The sequence below is a fragment of the Triticum aestivum genome, chromosome 7B, assembly GCF_018294505.1.
Source record: "Triticum aestivum cultivar Chinese Spring chromosome 7B, IWGSC CS RefSeq v2.1, whole genome shotgun sequence".
Lineage (NCBI taxonomy): Eukaryota > Viridiplantae > Streptophyta > Magnoliopsida > Poales > Poaceae > Triticum > Triticum aestivum.
This window is the reverse complement of record NC_057813.1, coordinates 698838256-698866076: the sequence shown is the minus strand read 5'-3', so window position 1 is coordinate 698866076 and position 27821 is coordinate 698838256. Positions and strand designations below refer to the sequence as shown.

At 45.6% G+C, this 27821-nt stretch overlaps 1 protein-coding gene, 1 long non-coding RNA gene and 1 pseudogene across 3 annotated transcripts; 2 read left to right on the top strand and 1 right to left on the bottom strand.

The window, feature by feature from the left end:
• The first annotated feature begins 107 nt into the window (after positions 1–107).
• LOC123161683 (plasma membrane ATPase) lies at positions 108–3795 on the top strand. Its single transcript, XM_044579498.1, has 5 exons — positions 108–247; positions 373–492; positions 600–1151; positions 1261–2751; positions 2877–3795. Exons 1-5 carry the CDS (start codon positions 203–205, stop codon positions 3516–3518), a joined length of 2850 nt encoding a protein of 949 aa, XP_044435433.1. The 5' UTR covers positions 108–202; the 3' UTR covers positions 3519–3795.
• Positions 3796–13125: 9330 nt separating this feature from the next.
• On the bottom strand, positions 13126–16384 carry LOC123159297 (homogentisate geranylgeranyltransferase-like; annotated as a pseudogene).
• A 6624-nt stretch (positions 16385–23008) lies between these two features.
• LOC123157123 (uncharacterized) lies at positions 23009–25956 on the top strand. 2 transcript variants are annotated; one of them, XR_006478706.1, is made up of 2 exons: positions 23009–23496; positions 23590–25956. It is a non-coding gene; the product is annotated as an uncharacterized lncRNA (long non-coding RNA). The 2 variants fall into 2 exon arrangements; XR_006478707.1 differs by having other exon boundaries at positions 23587–25956.
• The last annotated feature ends 1865 nt before the right edge of the window (positions 25957–27821 follow it).

Genomic DNA, 27821 nt, shown 5'->3' with positions numbered 1-27821 from the left:
CGTCATCGTATATCAGAAATGGAAATATTTTTGGGAACGAAAAAAACAAAATCTCACCAAAATCTGGAGGGTTTTATTTGTTGCCATCCTGCCGTCCCCCGGCCACCTTTCCAGCCCTTAAAAAGATCCCAGTCTGTTAGGGTCGCCTCTCAGATCCCCCACAACTGGATCCATCGCCCGCACGCCGCCGGAGACGGGCGCCATGGCCGCCTCCCTCGAAGACCTCCGCAACGAGAGCATCGATCTCGTGAGTCCCCTCCCCTGATCTCGTCTCGTCACCCTGCCATGCATATGCTGCATGCACGTTCGGTAACTAGTGGCGGCGCCGCCGTCCTGAAATGTATGTAACTCGACGTTGACTTCGTGCTGCAGGAGGCGATCCCGATGGCCGAGGTGTTCCAGGTGCTCAAGTGCAAGCCGCACGGGCTCACCTCCGATGAGGCCGCCAGCCGCCTCCAGGCCTTCGGCCCCAACAAACTCGAGGAGAAGAAGGTATGATATGATGATCTCATCTCGGTGAGGAAAAACCCTAGAGAAGAACGCGGTTTCAGTTAATTAGATCCATTTTTCATGGAGCGTGTGTGTGTGTGGATTTGCAGGAGAGCAAGTTCCTCAAGTTTCTAGGGTTCATGTGGAACCCTCTGTCGTGGGTCATGGAGGCGGCGGCCATCATGGCCATCGTCCTCGCCAACGGCGGCGGCAAGCCCCCCGACTGGCAGGACTTCGTGGGCATCGTCACCCTGCTCATCATCAACTCCACCATCAGCTTCATCGAGGAGAACAACGCCGGCAACGCGGCGGCCGCGCTCATGGCCAGCTTGGCGCCGCAGACCAAGGTGCTCCGGGACGGCAAGTGGGCGGAGCAGGACGCGGCCATCCTGGTGCCGGGCGACATCATCAGCATCAAGCTGGGCGACATCATCCCGGCGGACGCGCGGCTGATGGAGGGCGACCCGCTCAAGATCGACCAGTCGGCGCTCACCGGCGAGTCCCTCCCCGTCAACAAGCTCCCCGGCGACAGCGTCTACTCCGGCTCCACGTGCAAGCAGGGCGAGATCGAGGCCGTCGTCATCGCCACCGGCGTCCACACCTTCTTTGGCAAGGCCGCGCATCTCGTCGACAGCACCAACAACGTCGGCCACTTCCAAATGGTAACTCTTTCCTTTTTTACTCAAAACACTTTCTCATTCTTGGCTGTGCTAATTAAAGCTTACCGTGCTCTCCGTCTGACTGCAATAATCGTGGTGAATGTTGTGGCAGGTTCTAACTGCGATCGGCAACTTCTGCATCGTGTCCATCGCCATCGGCATGCTGGTGGAGATCGTCGTCATGTACCCGATCCAGCACCGCCGGTACCGCGACGGCATCGACAACCTCCTCGTGCTCCTCATCGGCGGCATCCCCATCGCCATGCCCACCGTGCTCTCCGTCACCATGGCCATCGGCTCCCACAAGCTCTCGCAGCAGGGCGCCATCACCAAGCGGATGACGGCCATCGAGGAGATGGCCGGCATGGACGTGCTCTGCAGCGACAAGACCGGCACCCTCACGCTCAACAAGCTCACCGTCGATAAGAACTTGATCGAGTCTTTCGTCAAGGACGTCGACAAAGACGGCGTGGTGCTCTATGCCGCCCGCGCGTCCAGGACTGAGAACCAGGACGCCATCGACGCCTCCATTGTCGGCATGCTCGCCGACCCCAAGGAGGCCCGCGCCGGCATCCAGGAGGTGCACTTCATGCCATTCAACCCGGTGGACAAGCGCACCGCCATCACCTACGTCGACTCGGACGGGACGTGGCACCGGGTCAGCAAGGGCGCTCCGGAGCAGATCATCGATCTGTGCGGGCTGCGCGAGGACGTGCGGCGGCGGGTGCACGGCATCATCGGCAAGTTCGCCGACCGCGGGCTGCGGTCGCTGGCGGTGGCGCGTCAGAGCGTGCCAGAGCGGAGCAAGGAGGCCAAGGGCGCACCGTGGCAGTTCCTGGCCGTGCTGCCGCTGTTTGACCCACCGCGGCACGACAGCGCAGAGACCATCCGTCGCGCGCTCCAGCTGGGCGTGAACGTGAAGATGATCACCGGCGACCAGCTGGCCATCGGCAAGGAGACGGGCCGTCGGCTCGGCATGGGCACCAACATGTACCCGTCAAGCTCCCTCCTCAAGGACGGCGACAGCTGCGGGCTCCCCGTGGACGAACTGATCGAGAAGGCGGACGGCTTCGCCGGCGTGTTCCCGGAGCACAAGTACGAGATCGTGCGGCGGCTGCAGGAGATGAAGCACATCTGCGGCATGACGGGCGACGGCGTGAACGACGCGCCGGCGCTGAAGAAGGCGGACATCGGCATCGCCGTGGCCGACGCCACGGACGCGGCACGGAGCGCGTCGGACATCGTGCTGACGGAGCCCGGGCTGAGCGTGATCATCAGCGCCGTGCTGACGAGCCGCGCCATCTTCCAGCGGATGAAGAACTACACCATCTACGCCGTGTCCATAACCATCCGGGTCGTCCTCGGCTTCCTCCTCCTGGCGCTCATCTGGAAGTTCGACTTCGCGCCCTTCATGGTGCTCATCATCGCCATCCTCAACGACGGCACCATCATGACCATCTCCAAGGACAGGGTGGTGCCGTCGCCCACCCCCGACTCGTGGCGCCTCAAGGAGATCTTCGCCACCGGCGTCGTCCTCGGCACCTACCAGGCCATCGCCACCGTCATCTTCTTCTGGGCCGTGCACTCCACCGACTTCTTCACGGTCCGTCCGTCTCTCATACAGTATCTTTCTACCATATATACCAAGTGCATACATACACATACGCCGGCCGGCGGCCACCGTCCCCTCCCTGACAACTGACATTGCATTGTACTGTTTGTTTGCAGAATAAACTCCACGTGCACCCGATCGGCCGGAACACCGAGGAGCTGATGGCGGCGGTGTACCTGCAGGTGAGCATCATCAGCCAGGCGCTCATCTTCGTGACGCGGTCGCGGGGGTGGTCGTTCCGGGAGCGGCCGGGGGCGCTGCTCTTCGGCGCGTTCCTGGCGGCGCAGATGGTGGCGACGCTCATCGCCGTGTACGCCGACTGGCCGTTCGCCAAGATGAAGGGGATCGGGTGGGGGTGGGCGGGCGCCATCTGGCTCTTCACCATCGTCACCTACTTCCCGCTCGACGTGCTCAAGTTCGCCATCCGCTACTTCCTGTCCGGCAGGGGGTGGAGCAACGTGTTCGACGGCAAGACGGCGTTCGCGCAGGGGGTGGACTACGGCACCGACAAGCGCAAGGCGGAGTGGGCCGTCGCGCAGAGGTCGCTCAGTGGCTTGCACACGTCCGGCAGCGGCGAGGCCTCCTCCTCCGGCGTCTTGGAAGACAAGAGCGACATTTCGGAGATCGCCGAGCAGGCCAGGCGGCGCGCCGAGATCGCCAGGCTGCGGGAGCTGCACACGCTCAAGGGCCACGTCGACTCGGTGGTCAAGCTCAAGGGGCTCGACATCGACAACATCAACCACAACTACACCGTCTGATCTGATCTGATCTGATCTGGTCCGTCCGTCCGTAGACACCATCAGCATGCACAACAACACTCCAACCATCTGTTTGGTACCCTTAGCTATAAAACGTAGTCAGGAACTCAGTCAGGAAGATAGTGCCACTCTTTTTTTCAGCTGCAGATTAAATTAGTCAGGTGATGATGATGATGAATAATCATGTACGTTAGCATCGGTGAACTAGTCCCCCTTTTTGAAGATAATTGTAGGATTCTTGGATATTGTAGAATAAAAAATCAATTGTTGAACATCATTGCTGCCGGCCGTCTCTAAATTTGTAGTTCAAATAGACTCTGCTATAATGCAAAATCTAAAGAAAACATTTTTGTAAACAAATACTACATTTTTGTGTGTGGAGAAAACACCCAGTGCTTGTTCATTTGGACTCTGCTTGACTAAATTCTAGACCAGACGGCATTTCACCAATTTTTTTTGGAAAAATCAATTGCAACGAAGGCACACATGCTCATCTTTGTGTAGCTGTTTTTGTGGCCCATTAGCCTCTGGCTGGATCCAATAGACTGTACAAGTGCAAAATCTACAGAAAACATTTTAAATAAATACTAGATTTTCTAAAGAAAAATATACCCAGTACTAAATCGTTTGGACTCTGACCAGACGGCATTTTACCAAAAAATTTAGAAACATCTATTACAAAAGGAGTAAAATGCATCATAAGTCCTGAAACTATTGAAGGTGTGTTAGTTTAGTCCTATACCTTGAAAAATGCAGTTTTGGGTCCCAAAACTATGTAAGTCGTTCATCTTAGGTCCTAAGCTCCCATGACCATCATTGACATGTCGCTTGGACCATTGCCATGTCGACCCAAGGGACCCACAAGGTTAACCAATGAAGGGTAAAGATGAAAAAAAAACTAAAGCATTACCCTGGTCATATCAGCCTCACCCCGCAGTAGCATAACGAGATGCTCCCTCTTCGTGGTTGTCGCTGGGGATGCATCACTCTCGCCTACCTTTGCTTGAGATTCATGGTGTCTGCACGCTCCTCTGTGACGTCTGACAGTAGTGGCAAGTCTGCTAGGTCCTCCATGAGCTCGGCATCTTCCTGCATGTCCGCTATCCGCACATCGTTTGACTCCTCGCCTTCTGCAACTAGCAAGATGAGGCTGTGCTCGTGCCCAAACAAATATCTTCACAACCAGCTCTACGGCAAGAGAGACGGGAGGTGACAAGGAAGGTAGCATGGATGGCGTCCTCCGTGCCAAACCTCTCGATGAGGCCGTCCTGCAGCTCACGACAACACTGGGGGTGGTTGTGCAGGTTGCAACACACGTTGCACGAGGGAAGCGGATGGACCACTGTTAGGGAAGGAAACACATACTCACATGAATATACTTGATTTTCCCTTGCGAAAAAAGAATTTACTTTATCTTGGGTAAGTCTCATACTAGAATTATTATGGCAGTTCACCTGTGAGGACCTCATGAGTTGATTTTACCCCTTTCAACCCTGCTACCTTTTTGTCCCTTTGTTCGCTCGACCTGTGGGGCTGAAAGGGATAAAATAAACTCAAACCTCCCGCATCCACCTGTGAGGACCTCATGAGAATGATCAGAAATTTCTTTTTGTGAGTAGAAAAGGGAAAGAGAAAGATGCACTGGCGAGCATGGCGTCGCCTTATTAAGCCGAAGTCCCAAGGGGGTCTTGGTTTTTGCAACTCGCGCCTTTTCAATCAGGCCTTGCTCGCCCAGCAACCATGGCGCTTACTAACCCACCCGGGAGCTTGTGTGCTCGTATTTTGAAGGTGGGATACTATCCAAACAGAAGCTTGGAAGATACTGTTTTTTCCGGAGGGGCTTCAGTGACATGGCAGGGAGTTGCGAAAACCGGCCTGCAGCTCTTGAAAACCGGCCTGGTTTGGCGCGTGGGCAACGGCAGCTCAATCGTAATTTAGCGGGACAGCTAGTTACCAAGGCCGACCGGGCCGTTGTCGTCTACGTCGGGTATGTGAGCTACTGGACAACCATGCCACTTGGAGAACGGACCTCATCCGAGATACTTTTCTCCCGGTCGATGCAGACGAGATTGTCAAGATTCGTACTTCTCCTCGGATGGGCGAGGACCTCCTTGCTTGGTGTCCTGAACGCAACGGATGCTTCTCGGTGCGAAGTGCTTATCGACTCGCTTTGGAGGATCATCTTTGACCTTCATCAGTCGCAGCGAGCAGGGCACCGGACGGGTGACGAGCCGTCTGAGCTTTTATTTGGAGCCGCCCTGCTCCTCCCAAGGTTCGCACCTTTACTTGGCGTTTTTGTCTCCCTACTTGGGTTAATAAAAAGCGTCGAGGTCTTGAAGTGTCTGACCAACTCCCTCTTTGTGCGACGGAGCCGGAGGACATGTTTCACGCTTTTTTTGCAGGTGTCCGGGGGCAGTGGCGCTGTGGCAAGCGATGGCGGATTACATGATGCAGTGACCTTCTGTCGGGCGGGCCCTGGATAGCTCGCCCAAACTCTCTGTCATCTCCCTGACATGTAGAGGATGGAGCTCATGATGACTCTGTGGAGGTGTTGGCACATTCGAAACGAAATGACGCACAACAAGCGGCCGCCTCCTGTCGAGGCGTCCAAAAGGTTTTTAATGAGCTATGTTGACTCCTTGTCCTTGGTGGGCATCCAGAACTACCCTAATGCAGACCCAGTGAAAGGGAAGCAAGTAGTCGATGTGATCATGCCATGCAAGCCTATACTGCAATACTGCATGCATCTGACTGCTCCTGTTGCTAGCCAGCCACCAAGATGCACTAGTAGAAAAACATCTAATAGTCCCGGTTCGTGAGGGCCTTTAGTCCCGGTTTATGAACCGGGATTAATGGGTCGTTACTAATACCTTCACCCATTAGTCCCGGTTCAAACAAGAACCGGGATTAATGTGCCTCCACGTGGCTCTGTGCGCCCAGCCCAGTCAGGGGGCCTTTGGTCCCGGTTGGTGTGGAACCAACCGGGACCAAAAGTCCATGTTTTTTTTGGAAAGTGGCTGCTTTAGGGGTTTTGGGGGTTATTTTTAGGTTGTTATATTAGCTAGCTAATAAAGAGAAGTGTCATCTCTTATATCTTCGTCCTTGGTTTACCAACGCTGCTGCTATATATGTTCATTTTACCCGCTGATATAATAACTCATGCATGCTCGCATATGTCAGCATATATAATAACAAGTACTCGTCCTATACTAATCATGCATCATCATACAACTTCTACTCGTTATTAATAATAAGTCATACGATCATCATCCTCATAGTCATCGAACCCAACCCTACATAATTGTTCTTAACACATGATCATTAGTACCAGGTAGGACCCAAACACCCTTAAGGTAAAATAGTATAAAACAATATAGACCCTGACTCTCCATTATGAAGAATGGCGATCATCCTGTCTCCAGTTTTTGCCCTTCGCTGAATGTTGCTTCCAAGAAGCTCTTTACGACTGTCCATACATTTTTTCCATTCTTTGATTGTTATGTCTCCTCTTCTTTTAGAAACCCGGTATGGACAGTTGAGATTCGTAGGACGACCTGGTTGTATGTTCAAAACATGAAGGCTACCGTGTGTATACATCCGATGAGGCATACAATCATTCAGGATTATCTGTTGAAAAACATAGTAATAACTTTGTAGTTAGCAATGATATGATGTACTAGTTTTAGAAGTGTGCAAAAAGATGCACGGATGTTGTAATAGTAAAAAATCTTACCAGGGTATCTCCATGGTAGTTACCGTAGTTTAAAACTTGCACTAGTGGCACGTATTGACCATAATGTTGAGGAGTTCGATTGTAGACATTGTAATTCTCAAGATCAGTACAAAATGCGACCAAATGATTTTTCTCCTGATAAGTTAGTTCAGAGCCTTCGGTGTAGTAGGTTCTGTCTACCATCTTCCGCACATTCTTTGAAGAATGAAAATAAGCTGTCAATGGAGAATAAGTTGTCAACTATTTTGAAATAAACAATATAAATTACTTAATAACTATGTTAAGCTCACATGGGGGAAGAATTGGAGGTGTATCCACAAGGACGAAAATCGTAGGTCTCTCTTGCTCGATTGTAGGATCACCAAGATCCATGGTAACAAGCATACCCTCATCAAAACCATACATCTTGCAAAGTGCTTCCCAATTTTTGCAACCAAAATGGGTTACACTCTGAGCATTGTACAACTTTACTTGAAAATCCACACCATGATGGGTACTTAGGATAATTTTTTTGGTTTCGAAACTTTCATGGTCTTCAAAACCCATCCTCTCCAAGACATAGCGTCTTGCAAAGCATGGGATAAGCTAGTCGAATTGGAAAAGATGAAAAATATTGTCATGATTAAAATAGTTGAAGTCATGAGTAATTACGAAAAAAAACTATTATCATCGGTTGCGTACCGTATGAACATCGAAGGTCTCCTCGAGCTTAATGCTGAAGCGACGATCTTCGTCCAACACAATGAACCTGTCGTAGATACCTCGGTCGTCGTGGCACCAGTCGCACTCCCCTGGACGGTTTTTGTCGTCCGATGAGTACGACATTTCCGGCCTACGTTCATAATTCAAATATTAAACTAGATCATTATTACTAATCACGGGTTGACTATCGATGATCGATGTACGTAGCTCCTCCTTTCATTCCTGAATGCATTATTATATCAAATTGTCTAGCACACGGGAATGAAGGAGAACTTATCCAATATGAGCATTCAATAAGCAAAACCAAATCATAAAATAAAGTATAGTATTCAAATTAGCATGCATTCAATAATTATAAGCAAAAGTACATCATCTCTTGGTGCCCGTACATCGTTGAATATTATCACTAATACAACTAGAACCATAGCGCGCGACGGGTATCGACGCGGGCGGTGGACACCCAAAGATAAGGAACCATCACAGGATCATAGCTCCAGTGAGATCCCTGAAGAACCTGCCAGGTATTGTCGAAACTGCCCTCCAACGCAACCATGTAGCGACGGACATGCTCGTCCTCCTCGCTGACACGGTGACGTACCACCTCCACGGTGTCCGGATGCCTCACCACCGTCACTGGCCCACGCGACCGCCACCAAACAAGGATCGGGTCAATAACGGGCTGCCTCCTCACCAACCTACGTCCCCGGAAGGTAGCACCTCCCAATACCAGCCCGGCGGAGCCCAGTCCCGAACATGGCCCTAATCAAGCAGGCCTCCACCGCCGAGTCGACGATGACGAGGATGCGGGATAGGCATCGCCGACGTCGATGCGGCAACTACTTCTATATATAGTTAAATAAAAGTAGTTTTATTAATTAAATCAACTATCTAGTTCAACTACTAAGCACTTACTATAAATAAATAAGTAGTACTTACTAAAAACAAACTACTTCTATATATAGTAAAATAAATTAGTTTATTAAATCAACTAGCTAGTTCAACTATATATAAACTACTTATTATTTTTTTCCTTTTTCTAAATACTATGAACAAAAAAATCATTAAAATTCTATGAACAAAATTAATTACTACAAATCTAATCTAACAAAAAAATCTAACATAATATAAACAAATTAATTACTACACATCTAATCTAACAAAAAAATCTAATCTAACAAAAAAATCTATGAACTACACATCTAACCTAACAAAAAAAAATCTAATTAAATCTAACCAAAAAAATCTAATTAAATCTAAATTACGACAGGCGAAGGCGACGGCGAGGTGCTCACGTACGGTCGACGACGGCGAGGTGCGGAGCGGGGCGACGCGGGCCGGGGCGGCGACGTCGATCGGGGCGGCGCGGGCGGGCTGGGCGGGGGGCGCGGGCGGCGACGGCGCGGGGGTGGCGACGGTGTCGGGGCGTGGCGGGGCGGGGCGGCGATGGCGAGGTGGCGGCAGAGACGCGCGGCGACGGCGACGAGGAGCAGAAGGCGTCGGGGCGAGAAGAAACAGATGAATTTTGGCGAAAACTGCTAAGTGCTGTATATATACGAAGGGCATTGGTCCCGGTTCGTGACTCCAACCGGGACTAATGCCCCCCTTTAGTCCCGGCTAGTGCCACCAACCGGGACCAAAGGCCTCTTTTCAGCAGCCCAAAGGGCGGGAAACGAAGGCCTTTGGTCCCGGTTGGTGGCACCAACCGGGACTAAAGGGGGGCATTGGTCCCGGTTGGTGCCACCAACCGGGACTAAAGGCCATGTGCTGCCCGCGTCGCGGCACGAAAGTTTAGTCCCACCTTGCTACCTGAGGGAGCTCGAGAGTGGTTTATAAGCCCCAGTCTCGCTGCCCTCTCGAGCTCCTCTCAAATGCAGGCTTACGGGCCTAAACGCACTATATGTGCCTGTGAGCCTATTGGGCCTATTGCAGGCCTGAATCCTGGCCCATTGTTGGGTTTCTAGTCGTATTCAAGCTGTAGGTGGCACTTTTTTTATTTTTTATATTTTATTTTGATTTTTCCTGCAGCTGTTTTTTTAGTCCCACCTCGCCAAGCGAGAGGCACTCGTAGCTGTTTATAAGCCCTGAGTGCAGAGACGATGACGAAGAGGCCCAATGCTCCTGCACGTTGGTTAGCTTCAAGCCTTGAGGAATACGGTAGACTGCACAGAGCTATGTGCAGTGCAGTTGACACTATTCCGAAAGGCTTGAAGCAAATTAACAAGCATTGCGCCTCTTTTTTATTTTTAATGACTTATCACAACTGAGAAATAAAAAGAAAAAAATAAATATAGCTGAAAAGAAAAAAACTATATAGAGAACTACTCAGAAATGAATTGAAGCAAAAAATAGTTGTGATTAACTGTACTAAAAAAGGAGCATAGATGCTTATTTTTAATGACTTATTACAACTCAGAAATAAAAAGAAAAAAATAAATATAGCAAAAAAGAAAAAAAAATATATAAAAAGATACTTAGAAATGAATTGAAGCAAAAAATAGTTGTGCTTAACTGTACTAAAAAAGAAGCATAGATGCTTATTTTTAATGACTTATTACAACTCAGAAATAAAAAGAAGAAAAAATAGTTGTGATTAACTTTACTAAAATATGAGCATAGATGCTTATTTTTAATGACTTATTACAACTCAGAAATAAAAAGAAAAAAAATAAATATAGCAAAAAAGAAAAAAAAACTATATAAAAAGATACTCAGAAATGAATTGAAGCAAAAAATAGTTGTGATTAACTGTACTAAAAAAGGAGCATAGATGCTTATTTTTAATGACTTATTACAACTCAGAAATAAATAGAAGAAAAAATAGTTATGACTAATTTTACTAAAAAATGAGCATAAATGCTTATTTTTAATGACTTATTACAACTCAGAAATAAAAAGAAAAAAATAAATATAGCAGAAAAGAAAAAAAACTATATAAAAAGCTACTCAGAAATGAGCATAGATGCGCTTATAGAGGAAATTCAAATTAAATTCATAACAAATTTCAAGAGAAATTCGTATGAATTTAGCCTAAATTCCCTATATAAGGGCATCTATTTTCATTTTCAGAGGAGCTCAATAAGGCAGAGAGGGAGGGGCTTATAAACCGGTCTGATTCCCCTCCGGTTGGCGAGGTGGGACTAAACTTTGACCGCAACGAGAACCAACCCTTTAGTCCCGGTTGGTGGAATGGACCGGGACTAATGGTCGTCCTTTGGTCCCGGTTCAGGCCATCAACCGGGACCAATGGTGGTGGGCCAGGAGCGAGGGCCATTGATCCCGGTTCGTCGCACCAACCGGGACCAATACGTCGAGACGAATCGGGACCAATGGCCCATGTGGCCCGGCCGGCCCCTGGGGCTCACGAACCGGGTCCAATGCCCCCATTGGTCCCGGTTCTGGATTGAACCGGGACTAATGGGCTGGACCGGCTTGGACCATTGGCCCCTTTTCTACTAGTGATGGATGCCGCCAGTGGAAGGTTGGACTAAGCTCAGTGTGGATGGCTCCTTCTGCGCGGACTCTGGGACGGCCGGCACCGGAATTATTCTCCGTGACAGTTGTGGACGTGTCTTGAGCCATTGGAGGCCGAGCTAGCTGCATGCATGCATGGAGGGGCTCAACCTCGCACTACAATGGACTCAGCTGCCTATTGAGATTGAAATAGACTGTCTCACAGCTATCAACATGATCAATGCACCTGATAGAGATAGGTCTAGACATGCTATGTTAATTCATTAGATAAACAAATTGGCGAGGGAAGGGCAAGATGTTAAGTTCAATGTTTTAAATAGCGGGCTATCGCATATAACAGCAACCCTTAAAAACAGCTATAGTTGGGCTATAGCGAGGCTAGGGCGGCAAATTGTACATGAAATCATTTAGCGGCAACATGCTCAAACAGGTATAGCGGGGTTATAGCCGGCTATCTGAAACTATGGTTAAGTTAGCTTACCTGTGGAGAGAGCAAAACCGAGTTGGCCATTATTTAGCTCAGTTTGGTAGAACTGAAGGTCGAACAGTTGTGTGGTTGGGATTGGGACCTGATGAGGTCTCCGAACTTTGTAAGAAGGACCTAGGTCCCGACTGATGAAATAAAATATCCCTTCCACACGCAAAAAAAGAAAAGAAAAATCAACTCTCATTCTGGAGTTTTCGATTCATTGCTATGAAGGAAATTGAAGGCATAAAAAAGAATTCAATGACAATCTATGGAGAAGAAGCCCAAGGGAAGATGAAGCCTGGAAAGCCAATTCGTGTTGATCCCTCATGTACCAAAGCAACACTCTCTCCATGGGCCAAGTGTATGGACCAAAGAAGACTACGATAGGCTTGATTTTCCTTTCGTTCAGGGGGCATTTTGGACTTATATAGAATAGGCAAAATTCCCTTAACTTTTCCCTCCCACAAAAGGCATGGGTATGATGGTCATTTGTACAAGGCCATTTACCTGTAAGACATCCTCAAAGGAATACAAGCTCTCATCCCTCAAGGTGTTGCCTAAACTTCTAGAGGGGCCTCTCCTGACAATTTTGCTGAGATAATTTTTCGAAAGTCCGAAGGAAGTTAGTGTTGCATAATCAAGAACATCGACTATACAACACCATGCAATTGTCCTTGTGCCACACTCTTAATGGGACTACATCCCTCTCGGTCGTGAGTTGCGATCGAACCCGATTAAAAAAAATATCATGTTCCATTCTCTCAAGTATATATCGACCCATTTCAATTGCCATATACGCCAATAACGATGAGCATCCAACTTTTACTTTATGCTGTTTTCACCATAAACAACATTTATGCCATTAGATTAAGATTAGATTGGTTTAATTAGCAGTCGGTCATGTAAATGGGGCATCTCATCGAATGGACAACGTAAAATGGGGGTATTTCATCCATGTCAAAGTAAAAGAGCATAGGGAAAATGGGTAAATTAAGTACAAAAATACATATATATCCCGATTATTTTTCTGGCCCACCACTAAGATATATATTGAACACGTATATCTAGCTGAGAACAGTGAAAGTACGGCACAAAAATACTTTTCATAGCCTCATGAATATTACTGAGTCTTCAGTTCTAGCTTAACTTGCACTTTAAATGGAAAATATATTGTCCACTGAACTAACAAACTGAAATTTCGCTAATGTGGCGGACAAACTGAACAAAGCTACTACATCTGAATTACACATCCAACATTTGCCTCTTTCTCTAGATCATGGAATTACAGATAACACAGTACAAGGAAAATCCAAGCATTGGATAGGGTATCATCAGTAATATAATTTGTTTTACATGTATATATAGTTCACATCTGCTGGCCCTTGTACAAATTTTACTGCACAAACGGTATAAGGAAATACTCTGCATAGAATAGCTGCATGAAAGTGACACAATAAGTGCAAATAATCATTAGGCATATATAGCCAAAGTTTAATGGCTTAGAGAATGCACAATATATGCGAGCAACTTAATTAGTTACCTTCCAAATGAACATGTAAAATGATGTGACACGCGCTTGGTTTTCAACCTCAAGGTGCCGCGCTCTCTGCCAAAGTGTCACAGCAAGCAGGCCATGGCCAGACACCTGGATGATCAAAGCATTTGCAACAATGGAAGATTTCTTAGCTTATAAATTGTTTGTGTCTCTTCCAAATTTTGGATTTTTTCTTTAAAACGGATAGCTCACAGTGATGATCTTTTGAAGTAGGTGTGTGGATGAAGCTCCTACTACAGTGGCAGCCCCATAGGCTGTTAACAGTATGCTTATGCAGAGCTGATACACCTACAGTAGGAAGAATTAAGTTCAAAAGCGATACCAGTTTACAATGGCATATGTTTTACTAGAAACACTTTTTGTGATATGTGGGTCTATTCTTACTCTTTGTGGCCCCAATCTCACACTCAAGGATTGGATGCCAAAATCTCGGTCTCCATCAACATCAGGAATATCCTGAAAGCTCAGGACATAAATAAAAAATATTGTTTGAAGATACCAAAACTAGTAGGTCATTGCATTAATTACCTTGAATAGAGCTATGACGGCAGAGAAGCAACACATGAACAATGTTGCAAACACCAGTGATTTTGTTGCTGCCAAGGGCCTTTTCAGAACATGTTGCTGCCAAATGAATCATCAAACACTAACAAAGAAGCCAAATAAGTATGAATTTCCAGTGCTACTGAAGATATGTACTTTGCTGAGTACCTGCATATGTGCAAAGAAAGCCAACTGGACCAATATAGCCCTCACAAATAGGATACAGGATGCAGCGAGGAGCGCATGCCGTTTCCACCGGAGCAACGGAGCCTGAAAAGGATCAAGTATGAGATGAAAATGATCATCACTTGACATTTGAGGGATTTATGATACTTAGTTTGCAATTCTCATCATGGTAAGTGCTACTTACCTCAATGGAGTATGCACTTCCAAGAAGGAAGCTGACAACTAAAGCACACATCAGTGGCACGGATCCGGAACGTATTCCGATGCTAAAGCTCTGGAAACAACAAAACGTAAGTATTTAGACATGAAGCCATTTTTTTCACACTAGAGCAACATTTTATTGAACCTAATATACCATGATCAGGAATGTGACTACTAAACATACTCCAGTTGCTACTGAAAATTCCCCAGTTGCCAATGGAAGACCTGGCTTGTTGATCTCCAAAACAGATTATAATTTAGTCTAAATGATTCTACAGTATGAATAATTAAGAAGGTACATTTTCTTTTTCAAATCACAAGGGAAAAAAATACTACCTTGTCAATCTGAATGTCATATAGCTGATTCAGCCCTACCACATAAATGTTCATACATAAAGCAGCAGTCAAAGCCTGCGCACAAAGAGAAAATTCAGAAATTTATTGAGGCTGGACGGTGTAAGAAATTCTTATGAAAATGACTACGTATATTGCCAATTGCCAAAGCATATTACTCATAAGAGATACAAATCTATAATACCTCGAGATATCCTTTTAGTACCGTTGCAGTAAAATCATCTAGGCTCTTCATTGGCAGGAGAGACACTGAAGTTATGCCTATGATCTAACAATACCATCCACATAAGAAATAGCGCATCGGGCAGTGTGCATCAAAACTACATGTGTAAACTCGAACCAAAGATGCCAGAGCTCACTGTGCCAAAGATTGTGTGTGGTCTGCAGAACTGGTAAAAAGCACGCAATTTCTTCGAAACTTCTTGGCTGATTTCCTCAAACCGATTCACGTCGTAACCATGTTGATCGCGATTAACCTCGCTGCATCCAGCTTGGAGGGCTGACTGATCATCGCTGCACTGCCTCCTTGTGTTTCTTCAAGGGCTAGTAGCTTGAGAAATGGCACTGAATCTATGCGTGACAGTAGCAGCACTGCTGTTAAGAAGCAAACCAACAGAGATTAGCAACGTGCATGCCAATCAACGAGAGGTCAGCGTCACACCAAAGATGATTTACTTGCCTTTGGCACTGGCCTGCAAAAGCTTCCACTGCAAATCGACCTGAAATTTGCAAAATGGACGACACAACAGTTAATGAATTGGGGAGGAAAAAAAAACAGACTTGATAAGTTCCATTTCAGTAAGAAATATGAATATTCCAACACTTGTATCAACAGAAAATCTCTTTTATGCTGTTAGTCTGTTGTAAAAAGAATACTAATTGAAGACATTGCATATTCCAGTTCCTCTATATTTAGAGAGAAATATTGTGTTCATAGCACCCATTTTAAAGCCCGTCCTCTCTTCTATAGCAACACATATCCCTCTGAAGAAGAAAACATAACAGCACACAATTTTCTCAATTATGCAATCTCTGAATCCATATCCGCGGTTCAGAGCTTCGATTCGTCCCCCTCATTCCCCAGTTCTCCATTTCCTGTCTGGAATCGTTGATTTGTACCTAAACAAGATAAAACAACAGCAGGGAAATCATCAATCAATCAAGATACAGAAGGGACGTATACCTGGCCAGGATAATTTCGTCGTCGTTCCCGGCCGAGCCCTACATCTGGGCCCTCTCCTCGTATCTGCACCACATACACAAGACGGAGCGGCGGATGCCGAGTCAAGATAAAAACCCTCAATCCGAACCAAATCAAATCAAATCTATCCAACCCTCAGTTCGGAAAACAAATCTAACAAAAGGACCCGAACGAGATCTCTCGGGGACACGGAAGAATCAATATACTGATCGGAGAGACGTGATTGCCTGTTAGCAGCTGCGCCGCCGCCGCCGCCGCCGTGGTGGCTTGCATCCTCGCCGGGCGGCCTCCGGAGGAGAAAATCGGCCTGCGGATCTGTGTGAAAGGAGCAGATGGGACGGTGGGGTTCAGGAGGAGGAGGAGTAGGAGGGGGTTTATGAGCCGATTGATTACTGCATGGCGTGGCGTGCGTGCGTGCGTAATGTAATCCGGCAGCATGCAGGCGGATGCGCCGTGCGATTTCTAAAAAAAGGGGGCGGACGCGCCATGGGATTCTTCTAAAGAAAAAGACGGACGCGCCATGTGTGCTAGCTGGTGATGCATGGTACAGTGCGGTGGACTCGCTGCCGGTGTGACGCACAGACGTTTTGGCGAAATTGACTTGCCAAAACGATACAATCCTCGGTGGGTGAGGTGCGGTGGAGCGAGCCATGCGTCCTCTCGTGCGTGTCAGCGTGTGTTGGCCTGTCACGACCCGGTCGTGGAATGGATCGAGATCGGACAAATCACATGAGTACCTTGTAGTTTTGGATAATTTGAGGAGAATCGATCGGAGTGGGGGACCGGAGGAGCTCAAGAAAAGAGAACAAAAGGTGACAAAAGCTTCAGAGTTCATTCATCTGCGTCATGAATTGTCCCTTATTATTATTTTTTGAAACTCACAAAGCCACATTAAATCGGAAATGATAAGTATCTAACGTCAGGTACAAGCACATGGCAAATCAAACGCTCTCTATGACAATTCTAGTGACGCAGAGATGACAAGTTAGTTGACATACACGGCAATTTCTGTCGAAAAATAAACTGAAGCACGAAGTTTCCATGCTTGCCAACTAAATTTGTCATCATCGCGTCATTAAACTCATCATCATAAACGTACACAGGGATGAAATCAAGGGTTCCGGGTTGGCCTAGTTAACCAAACATGGCGGCTAACCCCCAACGCTAATACATGCTTTGCAAGATTATGTGCCTCCATATTCGAGGTCCTAAACTCGTATTTAAAAACAGAAGAAAGAAATAACGATGACCACTCTGTGATTTAATGTATCACAACTCCATAGCTTACTGAACTTCCACTTTTTGTCACTTCAATTATGGCTTTGCAATCTGAGGCCACCACCAACCTATGCACACAAAGATCCGAGGCTAGGGCAAGAGCTTCCCTAGTCGCCAATGCTTCAAGTATTGGTGGGTCATCGATATGTGCGAAGATCATACCCGATGCTCCCATAGAATTGCCCTCATGGTCAAGGCACACAGCACCCAGAGATCCAAAACCCCCATGGTTTGAAATTGTTGCATCGACGTTGATTTTCACATAATTCTCCAGGGGTGCCTGCCAACTGTTATGTCTGACAACCGGGGCGCTCACTCTCGACGGTTCTATTTTCTACAGAATCTAGATGTCTGACAAAAATAAGTTAACAAAACCATAAGTAGATGAAGGGCTTTGAAATATGTCTTCATGGATCGCTTTTCTCCTGGACCACCAGATTGCCTATAGTGTGACAACCATCCTTGTGAATTCGGTATGTGTAAGAGCATCGCTCAGGGCAAAGAGCTAGTGTTTTGCTTTCGGCTCGTGGTTCTGGCACATATGCTCCGCCATTGATTCAATCGAGAGAGTCCCAAATGCACATCGCCATATTGTAGTTAAGTAGGCTATGCCTCCAATCATCTCCGCTCCGCACAGTGCGCACGCCGGCGTGTGAGCCATTTTTCGGTGGTTTAGTAAGTCACTTGTGGGCAAAGATTGCTGAGCCAATCGCTAGGTGAAAACCTTGAGCATCGCTGGCACCCGCAGCCTCCAGATCATAGCTTAGTTGGTCTTTTCTTCTTCCCTGTTGGACGCCCCAGGGGCCTCGTTGGGCCACCCCTCCCGACATTCCTTCATTTTCATCATGAGCCGGTATGCCGAGTGTACTGAAAACCGACCCTTCTCATCCTCAGACCACGACTAGAAATCATCTAATTGTCTTGAACATAGAGGTATTTCCAATATGGCATCAACATCGAACGGTACAAAGACTTCTCTCACCAGGTCATGCTTCCAAGTGGCACTTGTCATATCAATTAGCTGGGATACAAACTGTGGCAGGTCCACGACCCTTGATGTAATAGGGCGCATCAGACCATCGAGCCCAAATATCTGTAGTAGTCCAGTCACCGATCCTCCTAACAATGCATTGTCTTAAAATTTCTCAGCAATCCAGAATTGCTCTCCCAATTTGAGATGGTTGTGACCCAAATTCCACATTCAAAAATTGTGAAGTAGGGAAATACTTCACCTTTAGTATCCTGGAACTCAGAGAAGACAGTTCAAGCAACAGTTCTCAATGCTTGGTTACACAACAAAGACATGTTAAAAACCTCTAGGTTCCGGAGCCCAACGTCTCCCAAATTCTTTGATGTGTCATCTCGTCCTATGCAACCCAACATGGTTTCCATTTGCCTTGTTTATTGTCCCGCCAAAACTGCCTGATAATAGATAAAATATTCCCGCACAATCCTCGCGGCAGACAAAAGCAAGACATAGAGTAGACCGGTATAGCCTGGGCAAGTGATTCTATAAGTACCTCCTTCCTGCCGCTGATAGCAACTTCTCCACCCATCCTTGTATTTTCTCCCACATACTGTCTCTCAAGTATCTGAAATTGCCATTCTTGGACTGACCTACATCAGTTGGCATCCCCAAGTACCAGTCCCTTGGAGTTTCATTCTGCACATTAAGAGATTTTTCCACAGTTTCCCTTAGTGATTGGGGACACCTTGTACTAAAAAAGATGGAGGATTTTTCATGATTCACCCTTTGACCCGAAGCTCCACAATAAGTATTGAGCAGGTTTGATACATCATTAGCACCTTGAACACTTGATTTGAAAAGCAACATGCTGTCATCAGCAAATAAGAGGTGGTTTACAGTCGGGGTTGTTGACGCCACCTTGGTCCCCCTAAGCACCAATGACCGAGAGCTGGATTTCAGGAGGCACAAGAGATCCTCTGATGCAATAAAAATGGTAAGGGGAAATAGGATCGGCTTGCTGAATTCCTCTTGTAGGTTTGCATTGTTCTAGTTTTTTCTCCATTGGAAAGAACTAAAAAAGACACTAAACTGACCATGCCCATAATAATCAATCCATACGAGAGCAAAACCAAGCTTACCATGATGGCCTGAAGATAAGACCGTTCAAGCATGTCATACGCTTGAAGGAAATATGCTCTAGAGGCAATAATAAAGTTATTATTTATTTCCTTAATTCATGATAAATGTTTATTATTCATGCTAGAATTGTATTAACGGAAAACTTAGTACATGTGTGAATACATAGACAAAACATATAGTCCCTAGTATGCCTCTACTTGACTAGCTCGTTAATTAAAGATGGTTAAGTTTCCTAACCATAGACATGTGTTGTCATTTGATGAATGGGATCACATCATTAGGAGAATGATGTGATGGACATGACCCATCCGTTAGCTTAGCATTATGATCGGGTTAGTTTCATTGCTACTGCTTTCTTCATGACTTATACAAGTTCCTCAGACTATGAGATTATGCAACTCCCGAATACCGGAGGAACACTTTGTGTGCTACCAAACGTCACAACATAAAAGGGTGATTATAAATGTGCTCTACAGGTGTCTCCGAAGGTGTTTGTTGGGTTGGCATAGATCGAGATTAGGATTTGTCACTCCGTGTTTTGGAGAGGTATCTCTGGGCCCTCTCGGTAATACTCATCACTATAAGCCTTGCAAGAATTGTGACTAATGAGTTAGTTGCGGGATGAAGTATTACGGAACGAGTAAAGAGACTTGCTGGTAACGATATTGAACTAGGTATTGAGATACCGACGATCGAATCTCGGGCAAGTAACATACCGATGACAAAGGAAACAACGTATGTTGTTATGCGGTTTGACCGATAAAGATCTTCGTAGAATATGTAGGAACCAATATGAGCATCGAGGTTCCGCTATTGGTTATTGACCGGAGACGTGTCTCGGTCATGTCTACGTAATTCTTGAACCCGTAGGGTCCGCACGCTTAACGTTCGATGACGATTGGTATTATGAGTTTATGTGTTTTGATGTACCGAAGGTACTTCAGTGTCCCGGATGTGTTCACGGACATGACGAGGAGTCTCGAAATGGCCGAGACATAAAGATTGATATACTGGAAGCCTATGTTTGGACATCGGAATGGTTCCGGGTGAGTTCGGGCATATACCGGAGTACCGGGAGGTTACCGGAACCCCCCGGGAAGTATATTGGCCTTATTGGGCCATACACGACTAGGGAAAGCCTTATACACAAAACTTTAGCAGTAGCGCGTGTTAAAAAAGCATGCTGGTGCTAAGTAGCAGTAGCGCGCTGGTGTAAACAGCGGTACAGATACATTTGTAGCAGTAGCGCGCCCGAAGATAAAAGCGCTAGTACTAAAATTCCCACGGCTTAGCCAACTTGCTACACATAGTAGTAGCAATCTACGTTGAACCGCGCTACCACTACTTGCTTTGTAGGAGCGCGTTTACGCTGAAAGGCGCTACTGCTAAAGGAAATAAAATTAAATGGAAAGCAAATAGAAAAGTAAATGAAAATGAAATAAATAGAAAAAGGTGAAAGGAAAAAAAATGTAAAGAAAAATAAATGAAATAGGGGAAAAAAGAGAAAGGAATTGCAATAGCACGTATCGAGGAATGCGCTGTAGCTAACTTAGCAGTAGCGCACTTTTTGGAACGCGCTACTGCTACTTCTGACTTAACTGCCCGCTTCGTTCTTCCCCACGGCCACTTCCCCCAAATCCAACTCCTCCGATGTCGCCGCCGCCGTCGCCCGCCGGCCGCCGCGCGCTCTCCCATCGCTCTCCGCACACCCTCGACGCCGCCCCCAACCCTGGATTCGACGCCGCCCTGACCCCGACCTCGACGCCGCCCTCCGCCACGCGCCCGAGCCCCGACCCCGACCTCGACGCCGCCTGCTGATGACCCACAAATGTAGGGGATCTATTGTAGTCATTTCGAGAAGTAAGAGTGTCGAACCTAACGAGGAGCAGAAGGAAATGACAAGCAGTTTTCAGTAAGGTATTCTCTGCAAGCACTGAAATTGTAGGTAACAGATAGTTTTTGTGATAAGATAATTTGTAATGGGTAACAAGCAATGAAAGTAAATAAGGTGCATCAAGGTGTCCCAATCCTTTTTGTAGCAAAGGACAAGCCTGGACAAATTCTTATATAGAGAAAAGCGCTCCTGAGGACACATGTGAATTATCATCAAGCTAGTTTTCATCACGCTCATATGATTCGCGTTCGTTACTTTGATAATTTGATATGTGGGTGGACCGGTGCTTGGGTGCTGCCCTTTCTTGGACAAGCATCCCACTTATGATTAACCCCTATTGCAAGCATCCGCAACTACAAAACAAGTATTAAGGTAAACCTAACCATAGCATGAAACAAGTGGATCCAAATCAGCCCCTTACGAAGCAACGCATAAACTAGGGTTTAACCTTCTGTCACTCTAGCAACCCATCATCTACTTATTACTTTCCAATGCCTTCCTCTAGGCCCAAATAATGGTGAAGTATCATGTAGTCGACGTTCACATAACACCACTAGAGGAGAGACAACATACATCTCATCAAAATATCGAACGAATACCAAATTCACATGACTACTAATAGCAAGACTTCACCCATGTCCTCAGGAACAAATGTAACTACTCACAAAGCATATTCATGTTCATAATCAGAGGGGTATTAATATGCATTAAGGATCTAAACATATGATCTTCCACCAGATCAACCAACTAGCATCGACTACAAGGAGTAATCAACACTACTAGCAACCCACAGATACCAATCTGAGGTTTTGGTACAAAGATTGGATACAAGAGATGAACTAGGGTTTGAGAGGAGATGGTGCTGGTGAAGATGTTGATGGAGATTGACCCCCTTCCGATGAGAGGATCGTTGGTGATGACGATGGTGATGATTTCCCCCTCCCAGAGGGATGTTTCCCCGGCAGAACAGCTCCGCCGGAGCCCTAGATTGGTTCCGCCAAGGTTCCGCCTCGTGGCGGCGGAGTTTCGTCCCGTAAGCTTGCTTATGATTTTTTCCAGGGTAAAAGACTTCATATAGCAGAAGATGGGCACCAGAGGGCTGCCAGGTGGCCCACGAGGCAGGGGGCGCGCCCCCACCCTCGTGGCCAGGGTGTGGCCCCCCCTCTGGTACTTCTTCCGCTCAATATTTATTATTAATTCCCAAAATGACTTTTGTGGAGTTTCAAGACTTTTGGAGCTGTGTAGAATATGTCTCCAATATTTGCTCCTTTTCCATCCCAGAACCCCAGTTGCCGGCATTCTCCCTCTTTATGTAAACCTTGTAAAATAAGAGAGAATAGCCATAAGTATTGTGACATAACGTGTAATAACAGCCCATAATGCAATAAATATCGATATAAAAGCATGATGCAAAATGGACATATCAGCTCAACTAAGCTTAGACCTCGCTTGTCCTCAAGCGGAAGCCGATATCGAAAAATCTGTCTGCATGTTTAGAGATAGAGGTGTCGATAACAATAAAATACGGACATGAGGGCATCATGAACATTCTTATAACAACAACATATATATTTTGTCATATGATTTCTTATGCTCAAGTAATGATCTATTCACAATATCAAGTATGAATCAGAAACCTCATTGCACTACAAGAAACCTGTTAATTCATGATGGATTTTCGGTGACAATCTCAAAATCGTCATGAATGGCCTAGTACAGCACCGCAAGCCCGCCAAAAGCCCTAAACCTTTCCCGGTATAAAGCCTAACCCTAAGACACACCCATCCCTTATCTCTTTTCTTCGTCTGCCGCCACCACACATCACATCTCCTGTCCCCGTCCTTCGCCACCACACATCTTCTCCTCCCCATCCTCCGCCTCCATGCCTCCCATCTTCTCCTCCCAGTCCTCCGCCTCCACGCCTCCCATCTTCTCCTCCCAGTTCTTCACCTCCACGCCTCCCATCTTCTCCTCCCCGTCCTTCGCCTCCACCGCCCCGCCTCCAACTGATGATGGAAGCCAAGATCCATGGCGACGGTGCCTGAAGCGGCCCGATGGAAGCGGAAGCCAACAATTGCCGATGCAGCGAGCAGCTGCTACTCGCAAGCAACGACCAAGGCCATGGATCTACTGCAGGGGCCTTCTACTCCGTCTCCCAGGACGCGCAGCTGCCTCGCCATCCGGAGGTTCGGTTCAGCCAGCACGGGACGAGGAGAGGACGACTACCGTGACCTGTAGGAGGCACAAGCTCGACCTTGCTGGGGACAACGACGCTCCGCACAAGGTCCATCCCTACCCCCTCATGTCCTTTCTCCTCCATTCATTCTTTCTTTGTCCCATCCCCAATTGATTTTTTTGCTTCGATTCGGATCAGCAGGAGCTTTCCGCCTCTCCAGTTCCTTGGACGGTGACGACTGGCACCCACGCTCGAGCTCGACAATGAGATCGTCCGCCCCGACCACCATGATTCCCCACAGAACGAGGTCGACCCTCTCGCTCTGTTTTTCTTTCCTTTCCAAGTGATTACTGCTCTGCTCTAGCATAGTTCTCCAAGGGCTCTCACATTTTCTTGTACTGAACCATGATGCACAAAACGTGGCCACTTTTTTTTTCTGACATGCAAGTTACAGCCAACGATAGACTAGCATTGCGAGCAGCAGCAATGTAGAATTTATGAGATCTGCTAGTTAGTTTAAGATGCTAGTGTAATAAGTAAACGGCCATGAGATGCTCCTGTTGTTTCCTTGCTACTCTTTGCAAGCAGCAAGGATGTTAATTGCCAGTGGGGCAGCTGACTATGCTATCTGCCTTTTTGCCAAGGAGAAGAGTACCATGATATCTTATCCTTCCACTAAACAATCAAATTCTGGCAACTCTTAATTTATCTCCATGGGATCTACTTAGCTGACCACTTTGTCCAAGTAATATTTGTGGAAGATAGTGGGGTGTGATGTTCGAACATTGTTTGTAAACACAAATGCACTTTTGGCTATTTTGACGAATCTGCATACTGTTCTTGAACATGATATTTTACTATATAGGAACGATAATGAAAGATTGATGGCATTGAGATCCATAGCAATTCATTTACAACCATATACTTTTACTATAATCTTTGACTTTTTTATTCCTCATCATTTCTCCCTATCTTGGCAACTATAATTTTTTGAGGAATTTTCCTTGTAATTCAATCTTAATATTGATTTGATATACCTTGTCTTTTCTTGTTCTATAGTCATCCCATTGCTTAAAAATTTGAAGGAAATGCTAAATTTATTACTTGATGGCTTATACCTGCACTTCGTGTTATATTTCTACATGCATGTTACTTCTAGATGCCTGGAGGCATGAAGTCATGCTCGAAATTCCATAGTGCCTTAACCACCAATGGCAACATAATTATCAAATAAAGTTCACAGACAAACTTGCAAAACACATCAAGTCTTTCATGTTTTTGAGCTAGTCCCATCGCCAGTTTCTTCACACAAAATATGGGGCACGTACACAACTTGTTTCGAGTAGTAGTATTCTTCTTTTTTCCTTTTCATGTCTTAGCTTAGAAAGAACACTCTAATAGAAGGTCAACAAAAAGTCTAGCATAAAATCTATATTGGCCATAATGATTAGTATTTTTCCTCAAAATCTGCCTTGCATACAGTATACTGACGCGCAATAGCCACTTCCCACTTCCGGCAAGGTGCTGGATCTAGCCTGGCCGATGTGCCACATAGTTCATCAATTACCAGCTCTGCGCGGCCGTGCGGATGTGTTAGGGCTGAAGTTTTCCTTCACAATTTGTGTTCATGTTGCTCGAAATCCCCATCAGGTGCACGGCAACAAAAAAAAATCTCAAAAAATAACAGAATTTTCTTTAGGAAGCGGGCTGCAAATCTGGTCAAGTGTTGTGTTTGGTTTCCATGGATATTCTCAAAATGTGGGAAAGTGTCCAGTTCAAAGCATCGATGCATGCATCTAGTGTCCGTTATCTATATTTTCTTATTTGATTAACAATTCCATATCCTTCTCCTAAACGTACAGGTCTCTATTTTACAAAACAAAACAATTGAAGTTTGTGTATCTCTCTCGTAAACATACAGGTACATGCCTTCTTTTGCTGAAGTACAGGTACATGCCTTCTTTTGCTGAAGTTACTACATTGTCACGTATTATTGCACATATGTTAATTGAATGAATCTTGTGCATTGTATTATGTATTGTCCCCCATTGTCAGACAAGTGTTTTTCTGTTTCTTGTTTGCATGATATGCAAAGTACTTAACATTGTATGTTTTACACATAACTTGGTTGTCCTAATTCATACAGATCTACATGAAACTTATATGTAGCAGATATTATGCTATTCTCGTTTGTAGCAGTGTAAGATTTAAGAATTTTGGATAACACATGATTCAGTTTTTACATTTGTTACAATTCTCTTCTATCTATTTATATCTAACATATCTGATGGTCTTGTAAATATGCTAGGTATGATTGCATAGTGGGCTACTTGGTGCTGCCAATAACAATCAGCATGACATGATACATAGTTTCCAGGAGGAGGGCCGATGACAACATGAATAATAACTTCAATAGTTTAAACGTTATCTTTGTGTGAGCTAGATTGTACTGTTTCCTAACTTTGTTGAGTGATATTTTGTCAACCTATATTGTAAAATTACCATTTCCTGAAGGATTTTGTAAACTTCTATATTGTAAATACCTGCGGATGATTGCATATTGATTCATATATGTACTTATGAAACATTGGAAATACTTTGTCTTGGGCCATAGTTTGCATTATGATTTGTATTATTATTAAAAATGTACTTGGTGAAAATTGGACCGAATGAAATAGGCTAATGGTAGATCTAAATTTATATTGCCCCTAAATGCATGACGATTTCTGTGACGGAAAATAGTGTCCACGTAGGCAGCCACGTCATTGCAGTTGGTCAATTGAAAATCCTATGTGGCATTAGTCCATGACGGATTGTTCCGTCACAATGGTTTGGGCCTTGGGCGGGCCTGGGGAAAATCCATGACGGTGGAAATCCGTCATGGTCAGCATGATGTCAAATTATGACGCGATATACATGACGGACATAGACTCCGTCATGGGTGGGCACCCATGACAGTTTTCTCTCGGTCCATGACGGACTGCCACCGTCATGTATTAACAAATTTCTTGTAGTGTTGGGAACTAACAAAGTATAATCTCAGTCATTGAAGCAATTGTAATTGATTATAACATCGGAAGGAGTCAATATAATAGCTTTTCAGCAAGTCCACATACTCAACTATCATTTAGTCTTCCACAATTGCTGATACTTACGCAATACTTATGGTTATGGAGTTTCAATCGGACGCAGAGAAATATAGGGGCTTATAGTGTTGCCTCCCAACGTTTTACCTCAAGGGTAATGTCAACAATAATAGTTCATGCTAACTTACATCCAATTGGATATATATATATATATCAGGATCTTTCCAACATGAGGTGCTTGCCAAAGGATAAAATAAAAAGGGAAAGGTGAAGATCACCTTGACTCTTGCAGAATGTAAAAGATAGGCCCTTCGTAGAGGGAAGCAGAGGTTGTCATGTGCTTTTAGGGTTGGATGCACGAAATCTTAATGCAAAAGAACGTCACTTTATGTTGCCACTTGTGATATGAACCTTTATTATGCAGTCCGTCGCTTTTATTACTTCCATATCACAAGATCGTATAAAGCTTATTTTCTCCACACTAATAAGTCATACATATTTAGAGAGCAATTTTATTGCTTGCAACATGACAACTTATTTGAAGGATCTTACTCAATCCATAAGTAGATATGGTGGACTCTCATGGCAAAACTTGGTTTAAGGATGTTTGGAAGCACAAGTAGTATCTCTACTTGGTGCAAGGAATTTGGCTAGCATGAGGGGGAAAGGCAAGCTCATCATGTTGAATGATCCATGGCAATATACTTTAACTAAGATGTGAGAAAACATAACCCATCACGTTGTCTTCCTTGTCCAACATCAACTCTTTAGCATGTCATACTTTAATGAGTGCTCACAATCATAAAAGATGTCCAGGATAGTATATTTATATATGAGAACCTCTCTTTCTTTATTACTTCCTATTAATTGCAACGATGACCAAAACTATGTTTGCCAACTCTCAACAACTTTTATGCCTCATACTCTTTATGTGTGAAGTCATTACTATCTGTCATGGAAATACCACGTCAGATGTCCTAACGGAAGGACTTAGTCGTGGAGCCATCGCAACGAGATTAGCTTGAAGGGGTTAAACTGGACAAGGGACACGAGAGTTTTATACTAGTTCGGCCCCTTACGATGAAGGTAAAAGCCTACGTCTAGTTGTGATGGAATTGCTTGGGTTTCGATGACTAGGGAGCGAATACGCTTTGCCTGAGTCTCGAGTTGTTGTTTCTTGTCCCTGAACCGCCGCCGGGTCGCCCTTTATATACACAGGTTGACGCCCGGCCGGTTTACAGAGTCCCGAGGCCGGCTCATACAAGTGTCCGGCTCGGTCTCTCCCTTTTCCCTAACCTACAATACAAGTTATACAACTATGGCGGTTTACCATTATGGGCCCTAATC

Excerpts from the sequence above, each read along its gene's own strand:
- LOC123161683 (XM_044579498.1), top strand. The coding sequence starts at position 203 with ATGGCCGCCTCCCTCGAAGACCTCCGCAACGAGAGCATCGATCTC. Across the intron at positions 248-372 it reads GCAACGAGAGCATCGATCTC|GAGGCGATCCCGATGGCCGA; the intron begins GTGAGTCCCCTC and ends TTCGTGCTGCAG. Across the intron at positions 2,752-2,876 it reads ACTCCACCGACTTCTTCACG|AATAAACTCCACGTGCACCC; the intron begins GTCCGTCCGTCT and ends GTTTGTTTGCAG.